At 31.1% G+C, this 21778-nt stretch overlaps 3 protein-coding genes and 1 long non-coding RNA gene across 4 annotated transcripts; 2 read left to right on the forward strand and 2 right to left on the reverse strand.

Annotated features, from left to right (window-relative positions):
• The first annotated feature begins 1219 nt into the window (after positions 1 to 1219).
• Positions 1220 to 3323, forward strand: LOC108489436 (chloroplast envelope quinone oxidoreductase homolog). Its single transcript, XM_017793994.2, has 4 exons — positions 1220 to 1436; positions 1784 to 1925; positions 2061 to 2146; positions 2375 to 3323. The coding sequence occupies exons 1-4, from the start codon at positions 1371 to 1373 to the stop codon at positions 3062 to 3064; spliced, it is 984 nt and encodes a 327-aa protein (XP_017649483.1). The 5' UTR covers positions 1220 to 1370; the 3' UTR covers positions 3065 to 3323.
• Positions 3324 to 5211: 1888 nt separating this feature from the next.
• On the reverse strand, positions 5212 to 7527 carry LOC108479384 (chloroplast envelope quinone oxidoreductase homolog). The gene is made up of 4 exons (XM_053030469.1): positions 7317 to 7527; positions 6561 to 6702; positions 6351 to 6436; positions 5212 to 6122 (listed from the first exon to the last, which is right to left on the reverse strand). Exons 1-4 carry the CDS (start codon positions 7380 to 7382, stop codon positions 5433 to 5435), a joined length of 984 nt encoding a protein of 327 aa, XP_052886429.1. The 5' UTR covers positions 7383 to 7527; the 3' UTR covers positions 5212 to 5432.
• A 6670-nt stretch (positions 7528 to 14197) lies between these two features.
• LOC128295369 (uncharacterized) lies at positions 14198 to 18138 on the forward strand. Its single transcript, XR_008285820.1, has 3 exons — positions 14198 to 14268; positions 14962 to 15018; positions 17546 to 18138. It is a non-coding gene; the product is annotated as an uncharacterized LOC128295369 (long non-coding RNA).
• A 51-nt stretch (positions 18139 to 18189) lies between these two features.
• On the reverse strand, positions 18190 to 20106 carry LOC108467570 (probable glucan endo-1,3-beta-glucosidase A6). The gene is made up of 3 exons (XM_017768249.2): positions 19867 to 20106; positions 18479 to 19777; positions 18190 to 18389 (listed from the first exon to the last, which is right to left on the reverse strand). Exons 1-3 carry the CDS (start codon positions 19913 to 19915, stop codon positions 18352 to 18354), a joined length of 1386 nt encoding a protein of 461 aa, XP_017623738.1. The 5' UTR covers positions 19916 to 20106; the 3' UTR covers positions 18190 to 18351.
• Positions 20107 to 21778: the final 1672 nt, after the last annotated feature.

A 21778-nucleotide genomic window follows, 5' to 3' on the forward strand; every position in this document is an offset into this window, starting at 1 on the left:
TTACAACTCAAGCATGACAGTTTTGAAGTGATTGCAAGCACTTAATATGATAAGAAAATCAGCCTCGGATGGTCTAATGCGGTGAGCAAAAATCGATAGAAGAATCAAGCATTCGTCAAACTAGAAAGGATAGTAACAGAATCATCCTTAAAATCACTTGCAAAAGGAATATTACATGCATAAGAAAGACTAAAAAAAGTGCTATAAGAGCAAACAAAAACTTCTAAAACTGATGACTTACTAAACAATAAAAAAAACCTTAAGACAACACGAGTCTAAATCGACTTGTGAAATCATTTATTATTCTAAAATACTCTAAAAACAAAAATAGATCAAAATAGAAACAGTTTAAGAAGCTGACAAAGAGCCATCTATTTTTCTAGAAAAACTACTGGTGGCCGATGAAGTTTTAGCAAATGACAAACAGCAAATATAGCCACAAAGTAAATCTACAAACTGAAAAGCGAGAAAACATGTGGTGTGAATGAGAAAAAGAAAGAAAGAAATGGTTGATGGGAGGGATAAAAATGTAGGCGATAACCAGTTCGGATGTTGACACCACCACAAGGCAAAACAAAATATAAGAAGCAAACGGCTTGGAGAATTTTTTTTTTTAAGTTTTTAATTATGCAACAATTTTGAATGTAAAAAAAATAATTATATTAAAATAAAAGTTTTCTACCATATTAAAAATTTATATTAAAAACAAAAACAAAAATAATAAATATTTAATTTAATTTAATTTAATTTAATTTTGAATTTTAAATTTTAAATTGAATTATTTAGTTGGGTAAAATAAAAATTAGGTTTTAAGTAATGAATTTAATTTTAATGAATTAATGAATTAATATAAATATATATAATTATTATTTAACTTATATAATTAATATAATATAATATTTTAATAACATAATATATTGAAAACCCAATTAATTATTTAAAATCTCATATTTTATTTTCGTAAATTAATTGTTTTCAGGCTGTGTTAAATGTTTAAGCAAAATGAAAAGCATTTCCATTCAACAAACATATTATGGAAACTTCCATACAGTATACACATTCTCCAATCAATTTAATAAAAAAATTATGACTTTGACTTTAAAGGAATAATAAAAAAACTCTAATGCTTCTAGAACATCACATCGGTTTCACAGTTCACACCTATACCCATTCAATGATCTCGCTTTGATCGCAAGGAACCATTCCATGTCTGCATTACTTTACTATAAATTCAAAGTATCTGACACCAAAAAATTCCATCCAATCCTTCCCTCCTTCTCCGTCTCACATTCTAATCTTGAGTTTTTTTGCCTTCCCACAAACTTTAAAAAGGAGCTTTCGGTTTTTATTCTCTTAGAAAAAGAAAGAAAATGGCCAACAATCTGATGCGTGCTGTTCAATACAGTAAATATAACGGAGGAGTTGCTGATCTCAAGGTAATATTCTTGCTGTTTATGTTTTTATTTCCTCAGTAGTGTTGTTTCGAGTTTAAAAGTAAGGATAAAAAGAAATTTCTAGTTTTTTTTCATGCATAAGATGGAGATTTAATTAAATTTTTGTTTTGTTTAGTCCTTAATCAAGTTTATTAAATTAGTACCGTAGATTTAACATTGAGCCAAATTATTATGAATTAAACGATTGTGACAGCTAAGTCAACTCTCTCTCTCTCTCTCTTTCTTTCTGCAAAATCATTTCCAACATTTGTCTTTTTTTTGAATAAGCTTGAAAAAAAATGGATGGTGACGTAATCTTATAACGAATATGAAATTTATGGGTGTTGCAGCATGCTGAAGTTCCGATTCCCAGTCCAAAAAAGGATGAAGTTCTGATCAAAGTAGAGGCAGCTAGTATTAACCCAATCGACTGGAAAATACAAGAGGGGGTAGCGCGCCCATTTTTACCTCGCAAATTCCCCCACATTCCTGGTACTTTTTACTTTTCTCTAGATGGTTTAGCCCAATGGTTTATTTTGCATCAGTTTTCAATGCTTTAGTGGATTTAAAGCATCGAAACTTTTCTTTCTTGTACGATCATTAGCTAAAGAACATTTGGTGGAGCAGGTACTGATGTAGCAGGAGAAATCGTACAAGTTGGATCAGGTGTCCAGAGTTTCAAAGTCGGGGATAAAGTTGTTGCCGTACTTGGTGTAAGCACTCGTTCTTATTCTTGGGTTTGTTGCATACTTGCATGTGAGGAACATATGTATGTTTGATGTTACACTCAACAAGTTCGTTGGTTGAAGTTTTACAACAACCAGGCCATAGATTCTTTTTCTCCGTTTTCATTCATATCCTTGTTTTTTATGTTATCTAGCATCATTTATGTCCTTTGTTGTGCCAATCTCCTATTTTATGAATCTATTTTGCAATCACAGAATGGAGGTGCACTAGCTGAATATGCTGTGGCTAAGGAAGGTTCCACAGTTCCAAGGCCTCCAGAGGTATCAGCCCCTGAAGCTGCAGCTTTGCCAATTGCTGGCCTTGCAGCTCACCAGTCACTCACCCAGCTTGCTGGTCTCAAACTTGATGGAAGCGGCCCACAAGTAAATGTTCTGGTTACCGCTGCTTCAGGTGGTGTAGGTCAATATGCAGTTCAACTCCTAAAGCTTGCAAATGCACACATTACAGCCACTTGTGGGGCTCGTAATATGGATTTAGTCAGGAGCTTGGGGGCTGATGAGGTTCTTGACTACAAAACTCCTGATGGGGTGGCTCTCAAGAGCCCCTCTGGTCGCAAATACGATGTGATCATCCACTGCGCACACAACATTCCTTGGTCTACCTTTTCGGCTAACTTGACTCCGAAAGGAAAGGTAGTAAATACCACCCCTGGTTTCGGTACTTTGATGAGTGTTGCTGCGAAAAAGATTAAATGCTCGAAGAAGCAACTCTTACCCTTGTTCACCTCACCCAAGAAAGAGAACCTCGATTTTCTTGTTAAGTTGGTGAAAGCAGGAAAGCTTAGGCCAATAATCGATTCAAAGCATCCTCTAAGTAAGGCAGAAAATGCTTGGGCCAAGAGCATTGAAGGCCATGCTACGGGCAAGATTCTTGTGGAGCCCTAGTTTATGAAGATTACTCGATGCATACAGTAATTTTATACTTTTTCAATGAGTGGGGTTGCTTATGAGTCATTCGTATATTCACATGTACTCTGTATTTTGAACAATACAAATCTTGGTGTGTGAGTTGCTTTTTTCGTCATATGTTGTGTTGAATGTAATATATTTGAGCATTGTGTTTTGTTCGATTTCTTTTTCTTTTTTGGTTTAATGTAATTCGAATTGTAGATGATCCTATGGATAATTGGATTTTGTTTGTGAAGTTTTGTTTTGATATTAACAAGATATTGCAACACAAAGTCGAAGTACTAATAGGACAATGCCTTTGCACCATCATTTTCATCACATCAATAAATATTAACTGGTTCAAACTTAAAATGTCACGTACCGGGAATCAAAACTCGAAATGAATGTGCACAAAGCATCCTATATAAAGGTTAATTAATAAAAAAAGTTAGCATGTTACAAAGAATGAAAAAAAAAATAGATATTGCATGATAAAATAAATAGTAAATTTTGGAAGGAAGTGAAATGTGTACGAAAAATTTGGGAGCCAATTTGAAAGGGTTTGTATTTAATTAGATGCAATGAAATTTGACATTCAATAGGCATTTGTAAAACATCAATATGACATTTCGTGCTTACTTTCAATTCGACTTGTAATCATGACATTAAATCAAAATTATCTCGGTAAAAATCATATTTCATCAACTCAATTTAGATTATAACACAAGATTAATATTGTAAAAAAAATAGAATGTCGTCGATAATGACAATGTATCGTAAAGAAAAAATAGAGAAAAATAAAGAAATACACAGATTTTTATGTGGAAATCTTTTTGGGAAAAAAATCACGGACAGAGGAGAAGATAATTCACTATGTCGAATTCGAATTATTACAAGAGGAGTAAACTGTCTATTTATAAGCTTGTAAAACCATATTCTAATAGAAGGGGTGTAGTAAGGTTGAAACACCTTATTCTAATCAATATCAAATAGATGAAACGTAATAAGGTTAAAAAAACATTATTCTAAAATAAAATAAAATAAGTGTAGTTTTATATGATTTTACTTTTATTTTATTTTACCACTGTCTTTTATTTTAATAAGGATTCGGGTCACTCAATTCTAACAAAGATAAATTTGAAGATCGAGTTGCACAAACTGAAACCACTCGAGCTTCGGTGATATTTTCCTTCATTTCGCCTTTGATCTCTCACCAGCATCTTTTACTTCAAAGCCAATATCGACATAATAAACCAAGTTAGAACAACAAATCAAAACAATCAAAACCTTTAAATTTGTGATTTAGCAGTACACTTTCTCACTTCAATGCCCACTTTCAATGATTCAAATTGAAACTTACCGTAACTCAAATCTAACATTATATTCATATTTAAGAACCTAAAACTAACCTAAAAACATCGAATTCTCTATTGAAAATTCAATTTCTCTTCACGTTCTTTTAAGCACTCGTTAAAGACAACTTCTAAGAACTATGTTCAATCTCCAATCAAGTCTAATTCCTAGCATCCTAATAAAATTATAAACTCATTAGCAATGTAAATCTAACCCGAAAACAACAAGAAATCTCGACTCTCTCTAATCCAATCAACATGAGCATAGCTTTAAAAATGAGAAAATCATTAGAAATTAATTTTCATGGATAGAAAATCATTAAATTAAGTTAAATCATCATTGCCTAGTTGAATTTATAGAAAATCATTAAATTAAGTTAAATCATCATTGCCTAGTTGAATTTTTCAGAAATCAAAGTCAAGAACAATCAAGAAATCGATCTCATATTCTTACAAAAAATTGAAAAAAAAATGGAAAATCGTATTTTGATCTTAAAAAACATAAAAAATTTTGCTAGAAATAAACTTTTCAAGACTGATTGATAAGAATCAAAAGCTTAAAAAAATATTTAAAGATTTGAAAGAAATTTTGAAAGAAAATGTAGAGCAAATATTCACCATCGGTCCATTTGATAATGAAATAGTGAGAAAATTGTGTTCGTGAAATGAAATGGTGAGTAATTGTTCACTCCCTTCAATATTCAATAGTGAGCAAAATGTGTTCTTGAAATGAAATGGTTGGTTCAATATTTCAAAAACAAAATCTAATTTTCCATGGCATTAAACAAAAAATTTTGAATTTTGAATTTTAAATTTTAAATTTTATAACAAAACAGAGTTTTGAATAACATTACAGTTAGCACACTTTAAATTGCCAACAAAAAAAGAACTCACACACCAACATTTGTATTCTTCAAATTACAGAGCACTTGTGAATATACAAATAACTCATAAGCAACCCCAATCACAGAAAAAGTATAAATTTAATGTATGCATCAAGTTATCTTCATAAACTAGGGCTCCACAAGAATCTTGCCAGTGGCATGGCCATCAATGCTCTTAGCCCAAGCATCTTCGGCCTTACTTAGAGGATGCTTCGAATCGATTATTGGCTTAAGCTTTCCATCTCTCACCAAATTAACAAGAAAATCGAGATTCTCTTTCTTAGGTGAGGTAAACAAGGGTATGAGTTGCTTCTTTGAGCATGAAATCTTTTTCGCAGCAACACTCATCAAAGTACCGAAACCAGGAGTGGTATCTACTACCTTTCCTTTTGGAGTCAAGTTAGCCGAAAAGGTAGACCAAGGAATGTTGTGTGCACAGTGGATGATTACATCGTATTTGCGACCAGAAGGGCTTTTGAGAGCCACCCCATCAGGAGTTTTGTAGTCAAGAACCTCATCAGCCCCCAGGCTCCTGACTAAATCCATATTACGAGCCCCACAAGTGGCTGTAATGTGTGCATTTGCAAGCTTTAGGAGTTGCACTGCATATTGACCTACACCACCTGAAGCAGCTGTAACCAATACGTTTACTTGCGGGCCAGTTCCATCAAGTTTGAGCCCAGCAAGCTGGGTGAGTGACTGGTGAGCTGCGAGGCCAGCAATTGGCAAAGCTGCACCTTCAGGGGCTGATACCTCTGGAGGCCTTGGAACTGTGGAGCCTGCCTTAGCCACAGCATATTCAGCTAGTGCACCTCCATTCTATGATTGCAAAATACATTCATATAATAAGAAATTGGCACGAAAAAGGACATAAATGATGCTAGATAGCATTTAAAACAAGGAGATGAATAATAATGGCGAACAAGAATCTTATGGCTTGGTTGTAGTAAAACTTGAACCAACGAACTTGTCGAGTGTAACATCAAACATACATATGTTTCCCACATGCAAGTATGCAACAACCCAAGAATAAGAATGAGTACTTACACCAAGTACGGCAACAACTTTATCCCCGACTTTGAAACTCTGGACACCTGATCCAACTTGTACGATTTCTCCTGCTACATCGGTACCTGCTCCACCAGATGTTCTTTAGCTAATGATTGAAAACAAGTATTCAAACTAGTACAAGAAAGAAAAGTTTTGATGCTTTAAATCCACCATTGGGCTGAACCATCTAGAGAAAAGTAAAAGTACCAGGAATGTGGGGGAATTTGCGAGGTAAAAATGGGCGCGCTACCCCCTCCTGTATTTTCCAGTCGATTGGGTTAATACTAGCTGCCTCTACTTTGATCAAAACTTCATCCTTTTTTGGACTGGGAATCGGAACTTCAACATGCTGCAACACCCACAAAATTCCATATAAGGATTCAATTGATGAGTTGAAGAATAATTAAATTTTATCTCCAAATTATATTGGGATGAGATTACAGGGTTTAAACACTGTATAACTATCATTTCAATATAAGGATAATAATCCATTCGGCTATCCACTCTTAACTCAAAAATCAAACTTAACATTTAATAAACAACCAAAATCCTGGACATTTCGATTTCACTTGTAATTTTTTTTAAAAAAAAAACTCAAAGAAAGAATGAAAAGAAGAAAAAAAGCGCCAGACATAAATTGATAAAGTTTCACGAAGGTGACGACGAGCACCGCCGATGACGGTGACGCTGAGCCGCAGAGGCAGACACGTGTAAGATTTTACCCAATGATACGGTGGTAGGATTTGCTACTTACTTATTTTCCCGCAAATTATGGTTTTCTCAAAATTAAATCTACTGTCCTAATTTAATTAGCTCATTCTAACCCCCCCCCCCCCTTCTTCACCCTTATATCCATAAAAGCCAATAAGATTAAGGACTAAATTAAACAAAATTTAATTAAATCTCCATCTTAAGCATGAAAAAGTAAAAAAAAAAAAAAAAACATAAGAGCAAGAATATAACCTTGAGATCAGCGGCTCCTCCGTTATATTTACTGTATTGAACGGCTCGCATCTTATTCGTCGCCATTTTATTCCTTATCTTAGAGGAAATGAAAAGTGAAAGGTGGTGGGAAGGCAAAAACTGAAGATTAGTAGGTGAGGAAGAGGATGATATAATTTGGCGTCAGATACTTGGAATTTATAGTAAAGTAATGCAAATATGAATATGTTTATGTCCAATTGAAATGCGTGTAGATGTCAAACCAATGTGATGCCTCCAGAAACATTGAATTTTATTAGTCCACGTAAACAAAATATAGTCAATGTAATTTTCTTCATAATTTATTTCTTAAATTAAATTATCATTGTGAATTTAATTAATAGAATAAATGGTTAAAGCTGTTAGGCCTTTTTCCATTGTGATTTGAGTTTCAAATTTTAAGGGTAAAAATTTGACCTTTTTTTACCTAACGTAAAAGTCGAGATCAGATTTTTTTAATTTTATTTTGGAAGCAAAAATTATCAAAATATTTTTATTTATATTATTTAAAAGATATATAAAATTTATATTTTATATATCATTATATTAAAGAGAAAATACTTGATACATTGAAAAAAAATTTTAAAATCCACAAACAGAGCTACGGAATTGATAAGTGTCTTATAAGAGTACAAGATAATATTAAAAAATATTTTTAAAAACACATGGTAATTTTTAAAATTAATTGTGAAATAAAAAATATAATAAATTAATAAACTATATTTTTTCACAATATTTTTTACTGTAATTTTAAAAATATTTTTCAACCTTGTAATGTAAAAAAAAATTATTGTTATTTACTTGAAAGAAATGGTGAGTTAAATTCAATCCTGTGTGCAGCTGTTCTTTAATTAAAAAGTCAAAATACTACGATTCCAGGTATGGCGGCTGCTTGCTTTGAATACATAAATGGGCAAGTTGCAAGTTGGTTCATCCTTTTATTATTAGTAGTATTATTATTTTGTGCGTGTCCCATGCATAGGTCCCTGATGCCACAATATGAATTCTAATTTTCTTATTATCCATTATTTTTATTGTTTAAATTAACATTTTTACGAGGTTTAATATTTTTACTTTAAATTATTTATTTTTATGCATCTCAATAAAAGCTTATGATTTTTAAGTACATTTAAATATTTTTATTATAAACAGTTATTTGATAAACAGAGTTTCAAGTTTTTTTAACTGGTTTGAGCATAAATAGAAGATTGTAAGAGTTTATTGAGTTAAAACCTCAAAAAAAAATTGAGATGGGTAACTTTTTCGATAGATGATTGGAAATAAGATATATGGAATGACATATTTAACCATGATTGTTTAAAAATTACTCATTTTACCACATACTCTCAAACCTAATAGGGTTGCCCTCGTTTTCGCTTTCACCTCCAAATTCTAAAGTAAATTTCAAAAAAAAAAAAATTCCACCATGAATCTACAAAAATCAATTGCCACAAGAAATTTTCAATCGAACCCATTTATTCTTCAATATTTATATACTCTTAATTTATTTTCAATTTATTTGTGTAAAATGATTTACGATACAAGTTTATATTAATTGAAATATGCTACTTGATAAATTTATTCAAAGCGTGACATAATTATCACTAATTTACATGCTAAGAACATGAAATAATTATCACTAATAATATAGTTTATAATTATATTGATACACTATTAATATTTATCAATTTCCACGTGGCTAATATTTGTAAATTTTAAAAATATTCACTAATTAATTTCCATAATAAATATTTTAATTCCTAGATAATAGTGTTTCATTTCAATAATTCTACCCAATAAAACTACCAATAAAATGTGTCATGCATTTATTTGTAATTTTACACATATCAACTTTCAGCTCTCAGTTAAATTTTACCAAACACTTTTAAATAAACAGTTAACAGAATGAGTTAATCAAATCAACCACCATAATCGGCAATCAACTATCAACTAATTGCCAAACAAAACCTTTTTTTTTAAACCTATTTTCAACTGAAGTTAAATTTTAAACTCTTACCTACTTAATCATTTTTCACATTTTTTATATAAAAAATATTCAAACATGTGAATTAATTTAAAATTTTCAAACAATTTAATCAAACAAAACAAAATTAATAAAAAAATGATGGAGATATTTTAAAATATATTTAGTCTATTATGATTTAAGAAAGGTATAGAGTACAGTCCAAGGCTGTTTGATATTTTGGTTGTTCTTTATTTTTATTATAATGAGCTGCCAATGTTGATTGCCAAAATGTTTGAAATTGGAACCTTCTGGCATTTGATTAATTAATTAATTATGTGTTATTTTATTAAGAATGGCCATCATGAACTGGAAAGTGGTGAAGATAAGAATAAGAATAAATGTAATTACTGTTATGATGATATGAATAATCAATAATTTCCCATCGTCATAGATTCTTCTTTTGATAATGACCCTATTTCCTATACCACCTCTTCTTTTTTTTTTTTTTTTACTTTTTTTTTTGTTTAATATAGGAATTAACTTTTCTGCCTTTTCCTTCACCAATACTCTAATTATCATCATTTATTATATATTTTTATAAAAAAATTATATTTAATTGTGGGGTAGGTAGGAATGTTCGAGATTTATTTCATATATTTTTAATTTATGTATTGTAAATATTAAAAGTAATAATTTTGTACCGAGATTAAAATAGTGGTAATTTTTTAAAAGAAATCTTCCTTCGTGAGGTTAATTTTGTAATAAAAAATAATTTCATACATTTATAATTTACGCATTAGTAAGGTGCCAAGAAATCTAGGGTGCGGCCTTTACACACGTCCAGTACTCGGATAACCTTCTATTTATAATGGAAAAAAATTCAAAATGTGCTAATCGGGTGTTAGTTTGATTAGTATAGATATTATTGTCAATGCAAAAAGATATAGATTCAAGTACGTTGAAGTATATTATCCTCCTATTTATGGATTGGAGAGAGACTATGGGTAATTTTAGATATTATATCAAATTCAATATGTAATATTATATATGAACTTTGATTTTACATATTCTTACATGTAAAATATTAATTTAATTCATTTTTTCAGAAATTACTAACACAATTATCTATATAACATCATTATTACAATACAAATAATTATATATATATCTAATATAAAATAAATTGATGTATTTATTCCTTAAATATATACAAATGAATCAAAATTAAAGTTTCAGATATATATTTATAAAACAAACAAGTTTGCACCTTATCCTAACGCAATGTCTAGAATGATGTTTAAACACAATTTGGAGAATAAGGTAAAGAGAGATAGACATCAACATTTTGTTAACGTAGTTAGAAAAATAATTTTACTCTGCAAAGCTTTACATGGTGAATGGTTTACTCAACAATTGTTCATTGTAATATATAGAGACTAAATTGTTCATTGTAATAGTATAAGGACTAAAATAAACTTTATGATATGGTACAAGGACTTGTAGTAAACTTTAATCAGACTCAAAAATTTTAAGCACAACTAAAATTTTATGTGTATAATTGCAACAAATCAAAATTCATGTATAGCATTAAACCGAGTTCATATGTAATTTTGAGAACTATCATATTTTAAAATTTAAACGAGAATTTATAATTTTATTGTTAAAATTTAAATATATTTATTATTCACATTAAATATAATTATTGGAATTTGAATTTGCATTAATTAAATTATTAATAGAATATTTAAATTCATAAAAAAATCAAATATCTGTAAATATCTAAATCTATTATGATCCTTAAGCAGCACGAATGTATTGTTCATTTTAAGTACCTTAGAGTAATGCATCATTAAGGATTTGTCCTTAAACTCTCAACAATTTTTAGGATTCTTTCTATATTTGACCAAATTAAATGGTAACCGTTGAAAAACTTTGCACATGGATGATTTAAACGCATAAGTATTTTTTTTTTTCTGTTAGTGTTAACGAGTTATTTTGTAGTAGTATTATTTCCAATAACGACATCGTGTGGGTGAGGGTTAGGAGACTTGATAAAGGGAGTTAACAGTTAAGGTGAATGAAATTAAGGCCTTGTTTGGTTCACATGAATGGCTTAGCCATTTCTCCCTTATTCAACACAATAATAAAATAAGTTATATATTATTTTCTAATATTATATATTATGATTTTATTAATTTATATTTTAAAAATAATTATATTAAGAATGTTATTAAATTGTATCATTATTTTTATTAAATTATATTTAGTAATAATTTTATTAAAATTTAATAACAATAACAATAATAATTTAACTAAAAAAAATTCTATTAAGGGTAATTTGGGCATTTAAGTATTTTTTCTTATGCTATTACAGCATTCATTTCATTCAACCAAACACAAAAATACTATTACAACTCTATTCTATTCCATTAAACTAAACAATTAAATTACTGATTACAGTTCTATTTTATTACAATTATATTTCATTATATCTTTATTCTATTACAGTCTTATTCCATTCACCCAACTAAGCGTCCTTAAAGTACGGCGTAAGTCACCACAAAAAAACAGATCCATTCTTTTACAATGCTTCCCATTCCTCGAAAAGCCCGATGAAAATTGAAGAATGGAGTTTATTCTATCAGACATCAGTATTTGCCTATTTGCGGGGTTTGATAATTGATTTAGAGACTTTGATTTGTGGGGTTTGATAATCGATTTCAGGATTTTGTATTTTTTTTATTTGAGGGAAAATAGTGGGATGAACGGACGATAAAATAAAATGGTTTAGGAGAAAAAAATTGGAACGACGTAGTTTTATTAAAACTAAATAATAATATAAATTTTAATTTTAAAATAATATTGTTTAGTATCTAGCTTATTTGAATTATTCAAATTCAAAAACTTAACTCGATTCAACTTAAAATTTAAAAGAAAATTCAAACTGATTCAATTAAAAAATTTACTCATCCCTAATAAATACATATAAATGTATTTAATTATGATAAATTTGTGAAGAAAATTTTTTTAATCACGAGCGAACGCCAGAAGTTTCAAACAAAAACTGCGCCCATACCTGAACGTTGTCCAGTCGTGGTCAAAGAATGACATATTTTTCCCCGAATGAATTATACCCTGATAGTGGTAGCATACATTCATTTTCCTCATCTTTTTACTGTCAACAATGAATGATGAAACAAAATAGACTTTCTAAGTCCAACTTTGTTTTTTGTAAAGTAAGATTTTTACCCTCTTTTAGATTTCACCATTAAATCATTATATTATGCGTGGGTTATAAATTTAATTTAATTATTTTAGTTTATTTATTTTTTATTTTTAAAATTTTAATTTTGACTAAATAGTAATTATAAAATTCATTTAGTTATAAAAAATGCCCCATACAAGGCCCTTGCCTCTAATTGAAAAAATGAAACAGTCCCTATGTTCATCGCAAATCCAAGCTGCCAGCCGTCCTGGAAGACTCCTCCAACAGACAAACGCTGATAGCTGCTGGCACCAGCGTCATCCGTATTTACCTTAATCCAACCAACCATAGGCGTCTACCATTGAATGACGTTAAGACCACCACTGATAGCCCGGTCCCTGCTTCGCCCCTGCAGTAAACATCTCGCCCACCCAAGACTCGACGAAACTATCTCCGCGCTGCTGCTACTTACACCCGTAAAAGCAAACACATTTCGGCTCTTCCATAGGCGCCAGCTCATTATCAAGCAATGCAACAACAATCACATTTTGCAATTTACCACAAAACCATGAACCACACAAGTGTGCAAAGAAGGAATTATGCAAATGAGAAGGAAGAATAGAACATCAAACCCCTCTCGCGTGAACTGCATAATTCCACCGCACTTCCGCACCGAGCAAAGTAAGCCGATGAGGCCATACTCCATCTTACGCGCACTTCATTTGTGAGTACCCCCATTATGCCACAATAACCACAAGAAAACCCAAACCCATTGGGCAGTATTACAACGCCAAACCAAACGTAAGTCAACCCCATTCCCTAAACTATCCAACTATCGTGACCATTCATACGTTCTCGCAGTCGAAAACATACCTGCAGTGGACCAGCGCCAAGCAACCCTGTTCTCTCCAGCTTCCTGTAAAGGAGGCAAGATAGTCGCAATCAATTACAAATTCTGATAAGGTAACACTCCCATTTCCTACTTGTAGTTACACGGAAACACGGATTTAGAATATTAAAGTTTAGTCCCTAGATTTTGTCAAATTAATAGTTAAATAAGGTATAAAGATTAAATTGTAAAAAATGTATTGTTATAAATTTTTAAATATCCAAAGGACCAATTGAGCAATTGGTCCAATTTTAAAGTGCCAAATGGCAGTGGATGTTGATTTCAATTCACTAACTTTGTTAATTTTGATTAAGATGAGTTAGTTAAGCTTTAGTTAATTATTTAAGATTAATTAATTTTATAATCAAGATATAAAAGAATTTTTAAACTAATTGTTATCTTTATTTTCTTTTATTCTTCAACCGAAACCATCAAAGAAAACCTAGAAAGCCATTGTTGAAGCTTAAAGTTATTCCGCAATTGATTTGGTGAGTTTAATTTTTTTAATATTTATGTTTTTTATGTCATGGGAGCTTGAATTAGCTAAGTCATATACTAATTTACAAAATTGTTAAAATTTTAAAAGTTTTCATTGATGAGTTCTTAATGAAATTATTACTAATTAGTTTGTAAAGTTTAATTGTTAGTTTTTTAACATAGGAACTAAAATGTATGAATTTTGAAACGGTGAAAAATTCTAGTAATTATTGATAGTAGAGGGTTTCAAAATGCTTACCCTGTTGTTTTCTCTTTTCTTATAGATTGTTGACTTGTGGAACATGTCTAGCGAATCGACGAGAAACCCATACTATCTCGTCATTGATTTGGTAGTCTTCCAAACGTTCTAAAGTCCGATTATGTGGCATGTATATAGGTATTATACTTTTGTTAACTTGAGAATGGTAACTTTGATTTGAACATTGATAATGTTTGATTCTGAGAAGGCTCATGTTCATATATATGTATATATATAAGTGTATATTTTGGTAATGTGATTATCTATAAATATAACACTTGAATGAAAAATTTGAATGTGAAATGGTATGGTAAATTGATGATATTGAATAATTAAATGTATGGTTGAATTTGTATAAGTTGAATTAATATGATTTGGTGCCAAATTATGGTATATTGGATTGGTTGATTGGAAAATGGTTAAATGTAATATTTAAAATGTATTTTAGTATGTTTTTTATGCAAGTAAGTTGTGCAATTATGCACCGAACTTAGAATTTGAAAGGTTGACATGAAATAGGTACCAAATGACTCAAATTTTATCAAAAATAGAGTACACGTCTTGACAAGCAATATTTCTCATTGCAATGTCGACCGACAGTATGTGATGTTGAATGGTCTAATGTCGTGACATGACAATCTCTGTTTTTTGACGTCATGACATCGGTCTTGAAATTTTAAAACTTTACAATTTAGTTCTATTTCATACTTGGGTCAACCAAAGAGCTTTCTTAAGCTTGATTAAGGCTCAGATTTAATTACGTATCATAATGAGAATGTGTTTATGACATTTTTGAATGTTTGACTGATTTATTTATGGTATATTTGACAGTAATTGCTCCGGTAACGGATATGGCATATTGTAGCTGGGACCAGACAATCGGGTCAGGTAAGGGGTATTATACCATATCACAAACTTAAATCGATTTATCCAATACAGCTGAACCTAAATAAGAGAGCTTGAGAGGGCCAGCATCAACAACCCAGACATCATTTTAGAAGTTCACAAATTGACCATTTCTAAGAGACCAATAAACGCTAGAAAGAACATTTGACCATACATTGGAAAGACAACGCCAAACATACGAGCACTTGCCCCGCTCAATGCTCTGTGGCAAGGATGACACGCACAAATCGAAAAATTATCCAATTTTTTTAAAAATCCTTTTCTAACCGTACACATAATAATATAATAGTAATATGTTATATATGTAAACTTATCTATGTAATATATTGTAGGGTAAACTACCCATATAATCACTCTAAAATTGAAGTGTTCCTGTTTTGGTCACTCCTAGAGCTGATCATGGGTCGAGCCACCCGGCCTGGCCCGAAGGCCCACTCAAAATTTAGGAGGGTTTGGGCAAAAAAATAAGCCTGAAAAATGGGCTTGAACAAAAAAAAAAAGGTCCGTTTAAAAATGGGTTGAACCTTGGATAAGGAATTTTTGGCCCGTTTAAAAAAGCGTCGAGCCTAATAAACGGGCCTGTATTTTTTATTGAGCCTGACCTGGCCCAGCCCATGCTCACCTCTAGTCACTCCTCCGTTAAAAACCAAACGAAATGCTGGCTGTACTGCCATGTGTGTACATTGTTTAAATTAAATTATGAAACAACATTGTTTCAATCCCCTCCTTTTCCTTTTTTTTCCTTTCCTTCCCCTTTCCATCCTTCACTCCGCCAGACCTGGTTTTAATTTAAACAAAATCATTTGAATTCGAGTGTTGAAACGATATCGTTTTATGCTAAATGGTTTAATTTTTTTCGAAATTTAATTATATGTGTAAAAATATATACACATGACAGCATGGTCAGTATTCCATTTGATTTTTAATGGAGGTGTAATTAAAACAATAACAGTTTTTAATGACCGTGTTAAAATTGATAAAAATTTTTTTTTAAGTGATCAAAATAAAAATATGCTAATCTTAGAATGATGATCTAGATAATTTATTCTATATTATATAATATAATAATAATAATATATTAAAACTCTTTCTATATATATATATATATAGTAGTTTCACTGATTTCTCATCTCATCAGCTAAAATTCTAATGGGACTCAATAGTTAATTTCCCCTTAATTTATTTTCCTTGATCTACTTTTTGGTTCATTCTTTTCATTTGCCACATTCATTTGAGAGATAAAATTGATAGTGGATAGTTTGATTCAGTAGCATAGCTATGTGGCTGGCAGAATTACTGACGCTTAAAATAAAAAAAAAAATTTATTTAAGGGTCCGTTTATTTACATATAAAAAGTTTTTTTTTGTATTTTCATGTGTTTGTTTCACAGATAATAGTTTGGTCAACAGAAAATGACTTACATTTCAAAGTAAAATAAGCTATTTTTTCCTGTAAAATGACTTGTCCTTTTAAAAAGTGTAAGTTATTTTCCGGAAAAAAACTCATCTGTAGATAATTTTATTTTATATAAAAATTAACTTAACTCAAGCTTAACATTATAATATTGATAATAAATTTTATTTATATTTTTAAAATATTTAAAATATTATATTTTTAATATTATTAAACATACATATTTAATTATTTATATTTAGTCATATAATAAATTATTAGTATAATAAGTATAATTTATTATTTTAATAAATTATTTAATATTTTAATTTTATTTTAATAGTAAATTTTAAAAATAATAATTTTAAATAATATTATTCACAAATTATTAAAACATTCAATATTAATATTTTAATAATAAATATTTATTACAATTATAAATATATTAATAATAAATATTTTGTAGTGTAAATGTTAAAATATGTTATAAGTCTTTGTACACTTCATGATTTGTAATTTAGTCTTTGTACTTTTATTTTCAAGAATTTAGTCCCTTTACTTTTTAAATTTGAAAACCAAGTCCAATTGTTGATATCGTTAATTTTTTTGTCAATTTTTTGATGTCATATTTTTAAATAAAAATACTCACTTAGTAGTCATGTAATTAAAAATGACGTTGTAATGAATCAATTTAATATCATATTTTTAATATATGAAAAATAATGTAAAATATAAAATTATAGATAAAAATAAATTCAATTAAACAATGTAAAAATAAAAAATCTCAAATGTATGTTTGTTTAATTGAAAACAACTTTTATAAAATATTTTTAAGAAACCTACCAAACAATAGAAAATATTTTACATGATTCATCCAAATACTAAAAAATATTAACTTTTCCAAAAAGTAAATCATTTTTAAAAGTTATTTTCAGTGAAACAAACGAAACTTAAATCTTTTAAAAATTTTAAAATTTTAATTTATTAAAAATAAAATTATATTTTAATTTCTTTAAAGATAATAAAAATTAATTTAATATTTTAAAATTATAAGAATATAAAATATTAAAATTACAATTTAATTTCGCTTATAAAATTATTTTTATATTCGCACCAGTTTGATTGAAGGAGGCATTGCATTGGATACATCGTGGAGGACAAGAGAATAGCAGTCCATTGAAAAGTTAAGCTAATTTGGAACTACATCCAACAAATGAAGAGCCTAATGTACAATCTGATGATAGCGATGGGACACTAGCCTAGTAAACTTTGTAAGTGTTGATCCCTATGGTAGGTTGCAATTATCCTTATGTTCTCTTTTCGTCACTGTAGCAAAAGAAAAATAGAGTACGAAGCTTTGAATTACCAAACGAGGTCGAACCTGAACTTATCACTAATAATCGGACATGGCTAGATTAATAAGCCAGTTTCAAAGAGGGAATAAAAGCATGGCACTTACTGCTACAACGACAAGTACAGCTCCAGTGGGGAAAAAAAAAGAGCCTAAACCCTAAAAGCCTAAAAGCTACCAAAAAATGTTTAAAAAGATGTAGTAACCAGAAAAAGCAGATCTCGAAATTACGACCCTCTTTTTTATCTAGCCGTTGGCAGCAGGACCCATGTTATGGCATCTCATCGAAACTAGCTAATCTTATTAATTACGGCATAAATAAATTTCATAGTTCAAGGATGTGTTTTGAAATTACCCCAAAAAGTAAAGCACCGTTTGAAGTACATTAATGAATGACTAAAATAGCAAGATAAAATTATAATAAATTTATTAATTCATTTAATGAACGAGATCATACAATTTGAAGAAATTATAATCACAATATTTAAAAATTTTTACTAATTTAGAATAATTTTTAGGTCTGTCTTACTACAAATAAATAAAATCCGATTCGATTTGTGATTGGGTATTCATCAAAGAGTAACACTTGGAAACTTACAGTGACCAAAACCTGAAAAGAAAATTAAACAAAAATGTAATTATATAAATTATATTTACAGTCAAATTAAGTAATCATGATCAAGAAAAAGATACACTTACTTGGATCTTTAGCCGTCTGAGTAGCCAAGCCGTTAAAATAACAGGTGGCGCCAGTCTTCCTGTATTGTGACCAATAAGAACTAAACGCGTAGCTCGCGTGCCAAAACAATGAATCCGGTTTGAAGCATTTCTTTCCGGGTTGAATCGGGTCACAAGTCTTATTCCCCTGCGAACACGCGTATGACAATGCTGAACTCAGCGCAGTCTCGTTAACACCTTTAGCCGCCACGCACCAAATCTTCCCCTTATACGGCTCGTTATTATCTGGCTTCGGCAACGGCTCGAAACACGAATCCGGAGTCTTCCCACTCAAATCGATCCCGTATACGTTTGTCCCGTTAGGATACAACAACCCGAAATGCCGCTCAGTTCCCGGACCCGGTTTCTGGTTCTCATTATACAGAGCAAATATTAGAGAGGGGATAACCCATCCGGGTCGTGCCGGCGTGCCAATCGGGGGTTTAGCTGTTAGCTTTTTTACAACATTTCGGTTGTAAGTAGCGGCATTGTAAATGTTGGCGCCGATTTGATCGATATCGCCGGCATTTGGCCAACCAGTTTCCGCAATCCAGATCCTAATATCCGGGTACCCGAGTCTTTTCATTGCGAAAACAACCGAGTCAACCATTTGGTCGAACAAATTAGTGTAGGTTAAATTGGAAACCGGGTCGGTGTATTTGATAGTTCGGGACTCGAAGAGTGCGTAATCGAGGTTAATGTTTTTGGGGTCCATGACCCAAGCGAAATAAGGGTAGACATCAAGGAAGTAGAAAGATTTGGTCCGGTGTAAAAACTGTAGCAGCGGTCTAACAATCGAGTCGGCGATGTCGGATCGGAAAGTGCCGTTGGAAGGCGGAAACGAAGATTCCAAGACATCCATTGCCATCGAGGTACTGACTTTGATTTTGTCGAGGCCATGGGCTTTTAACGATTTCTTTATTTTACGCATGGCCGGCACGATGTTGGGCCAGATATCTTTAGGGGAACCGCTGATGACTTCATTGCCGACAAGGAGGTACCGAATTTTGGTTGTGGAGTAAAAAGGGACGACGTTGGTTTCGACCCAGGAATCAGCTAGCTTTTGACTGGTGGAGATGTTGTTTATGATCTCGTTGGGGACCATGATGCAGACTTGAAGGTTTGTACCTTTGAGAGCATTAAGGATGTCGTGATTTGCATCGTAGATTTTGACGCGTTTGGCTCTCAGAGATTGGATTAGCTTAACCGATTGCTTCGGAGATGGCAGATTGTTCCCCAGCTGACCGTAGTTTACTCCCACTTGACTTGAGAACTCCCCACCTGAAAGACAATAAAGTAAGATACATTAAAACCAAAAAAAAAAAAAAGTAAAAATGATCATATTTCTGGGTTTTCAGGATTGAGCTTACTCGAAACGGAAAGGAAAAGAAAGAAGAAGTAGAGAGGAAGAAGGCCCATTTTAGTAATCAGCAGAGAAAGATTGGATTCTTTTTAATCAGTAACCAACAACTGCTGAAGAAGGTGAGAGGGGTTAATAAGGATGATTTATAGGATGATTTATAGAGAGTCCAAGGGTTGGGTTTTGCTTATCGATAAGTGTATTGGAGACTCTAGCGTGGGACAGAACACTGCTTTTCTGATACACACTTTAAAAAGGTAAAAGATAAAAGAAAAGAAATAATAAAGTGATTATTCTCATCCGGAGAAAAATATTGATTGGATATTTGTATTTTATTTTATTATAATGGAGTTTAGATGTGCAGTGTGTTTATCTATTATTAATGTGAAAACAGCGATAAGATTAAATGTTATAATGTAAGATAGAAAATAAGTTAAACACATCTAACTATACTCAATCGCTCTATTCATCCAAATTGGTCCAAATAGTTGAGGTAAAATAAAATATCTAAATTTATAAAATATCTGTATCAAAATATTTTTTAGATCTAGATATCCATCTACATCTATAATCCAAAAATTAAAGTAAAATATTCAAACATTAATATCCATTACTAGCGAATCAAAGGATCAAGTGATTAAAGACTAATTTAGTATTCCTTTTAAAAGTACTTTTGAATAAAAGTGAAAATTTTTTATTTCTGTTTTTAGACAAAAAAAAATACTTTATCCAAAAACACTTTTAAAAAGCAACATCTTAATAACATTTTTATCTCAAAGTTGTTTCTAAAAAATAAATAAAAAAAACTAGCCCTAAAAATTTTTGTTAACATGATTCAAACCCTAACAATTTCATCCCCTCTCTTATTCACCTCCATTACAAATAATTCAACTTACCCAATTAGTGACGGGTTAAGTAAGATTTAAGGAATCAAAAGGGGGTCATAAATAAGACATAGAAGGTAGGGTCTGTTGTCTAGTATAGTTATAGCTTTTTCTTCAGTTTCCTAGAAACATACCGAAAAGCAAGGAAATAAAAAAGGAGATGGTGACTCGGAAAAAAGGGCAGAGAGCCGTTGTGTGGGGATTGGGCGTTGGGCTCCACAGTCCTTCGTTTCATGTTGGTGTGTCGGTGATATTGCGGAGAGGAGTTCTGCAGTTACGCAGGCTGTACCCAAATTTGTCCCTCAACGGGAACCAAATTTTCAAGTTAGTTGTAACACAAAAATTACAGAGCGTGTTAGATGGTATAAGGATGGCGTAATGTCACCACTAGAAGTAAGAAATGTGGCTATAGAGGCTATCTTTGCAAAATATTAGCTATAGCTATCTTGATTCTGTCTCTCACCTCGCCTTTGTCCTTATAGAGGGAGATTGGTTGGAGAGACAAAATCAGACAACATTTGATCAAGGGAGGCTAAAGTCCCTCCTTGCTCCTCTATAGATAAAGCGATAAGAGTGATGGATGTTAGATGACGACATTTGTTAAAGTGGACTTGAAAAGATTGAACGAAATGTTTATCAAATTGAAGATGTGATAGATTGAGTGTGTCATCCGGAACTACTCCTTATATTTCTTTTGAGAATTGAATAAGTATGTTTGGTGTGACAAGAAGTACACTTCACCGTAAGACTTATCACTGTTAAAACATTTGCTGGATCTAGAGATAAGTTTGCACAAATTTGGGTACAAATCAACTTGGAAGAGACATCACTAAAACATGCCACAATTGCGGGTCGCAATCAGAAAAATAGCTTACGAAAGGTTTCACGTCCATCTGCTCTTCAATGTGGAATAGCTGTCCAAAATTTAAAAACTTGCAACCAACGTCTTTGCCTGGCTTCTTGTTTTTTGTTTTTAAGAATCAAAATTAAATATTTAATTTAACTTTAATTAATTAATCTACACGTGGTTTTGTCAGC

Source organism: Gossypium arboreum, chromosome 7 (assembly GCF_025698485.1).
Source record: "Gossypium arboreum isolate Shixiya-1 chromosome 7, ASM2569848v2, whole genome shotgun sequence".
Classification (NCBI taxonomy): Eukaryota; Viridiplantae; Streptophyta; class Magnoliopsida; order Malvales; family Malvaceae; genus Gossypium; species Gossypium arboreum.

What these genes read in the sequence shown, in the direction of transcription:
- LOC108489436 (XM_017793994.2), top strand. Translation starts at nt 1,371, where the DNA reads ATGGCCAACAATCTGATGCGTGCTGTTCAATACAGTAAATATAACGGA. An exon ending in GAGGAGTTGCTGATCTCAAG is followed by an intron (nt 1,437 to 1,783) that starts GTAATATTCTTG and finishes TGGGTGTTGCAG; the next exon opens with CATGCTGAAGTTCCGATTCC. An exon ending in CAAATTCCCCCACATTCCTG is followed by an intron (nt 1,926 to 2,060) that starts GTACTTTTTACT and finishes TTGGTGGAGCAG; the next exon opens with GTACTGATGTAGCAGGAGAA.
- LOC108467570 (XM_017768249.2), bottom strand. Translation starts at nt 19,915, where the DNA reads ATGGGCCTTCTTCCTCTCTACTTCTTCTTTCTTTTCCTTTCCGTTTCG. An exon ending in TCTTTTCCTTTCCGTTTCGA is followed by an intron (nt 19,778 to 19,866) that starts GTAAGCTCAATC and finishes ATTGTCTTTCAG; the next exon opens with GTGGGGAGTTCTCAAGTCAA. An exon ending in TCAGACGGCTAAAGATCCAA is followed by an intron (nt 18,390 to 18,478) that starts GTAAGTGTATCT and finishes TTTTCTTTTCAG; the next exon opens with GTTTTGGTCACTGTAAGTTT.
- LOC108479384 (XM_053030469.1), bottom strand. Translation starts at nt 7,382, where the DNA reads ATGGCGACGAATAAGATGCGAGCCGTTCAATACAGTAAATATAACGGA. An exon ending in GAGGAGCCGCTGATCTCAAG is followed by an intron (nt 6,703 to 7,316) that starts GTTATATTCTTG and finishes TGGGTGTTGCAG; the next exon opens with CATGTTGAAGTTCCGATTCC. An exon ending in AAGTTGTTGCCGTACTTGGT is followed by an intron (nt 6,123 to 6,350) that starts GTAAGTACTCAT and finishes TTGCAATCATAG; the next exon opens with AATGGAGGTGCACTAGCTGA.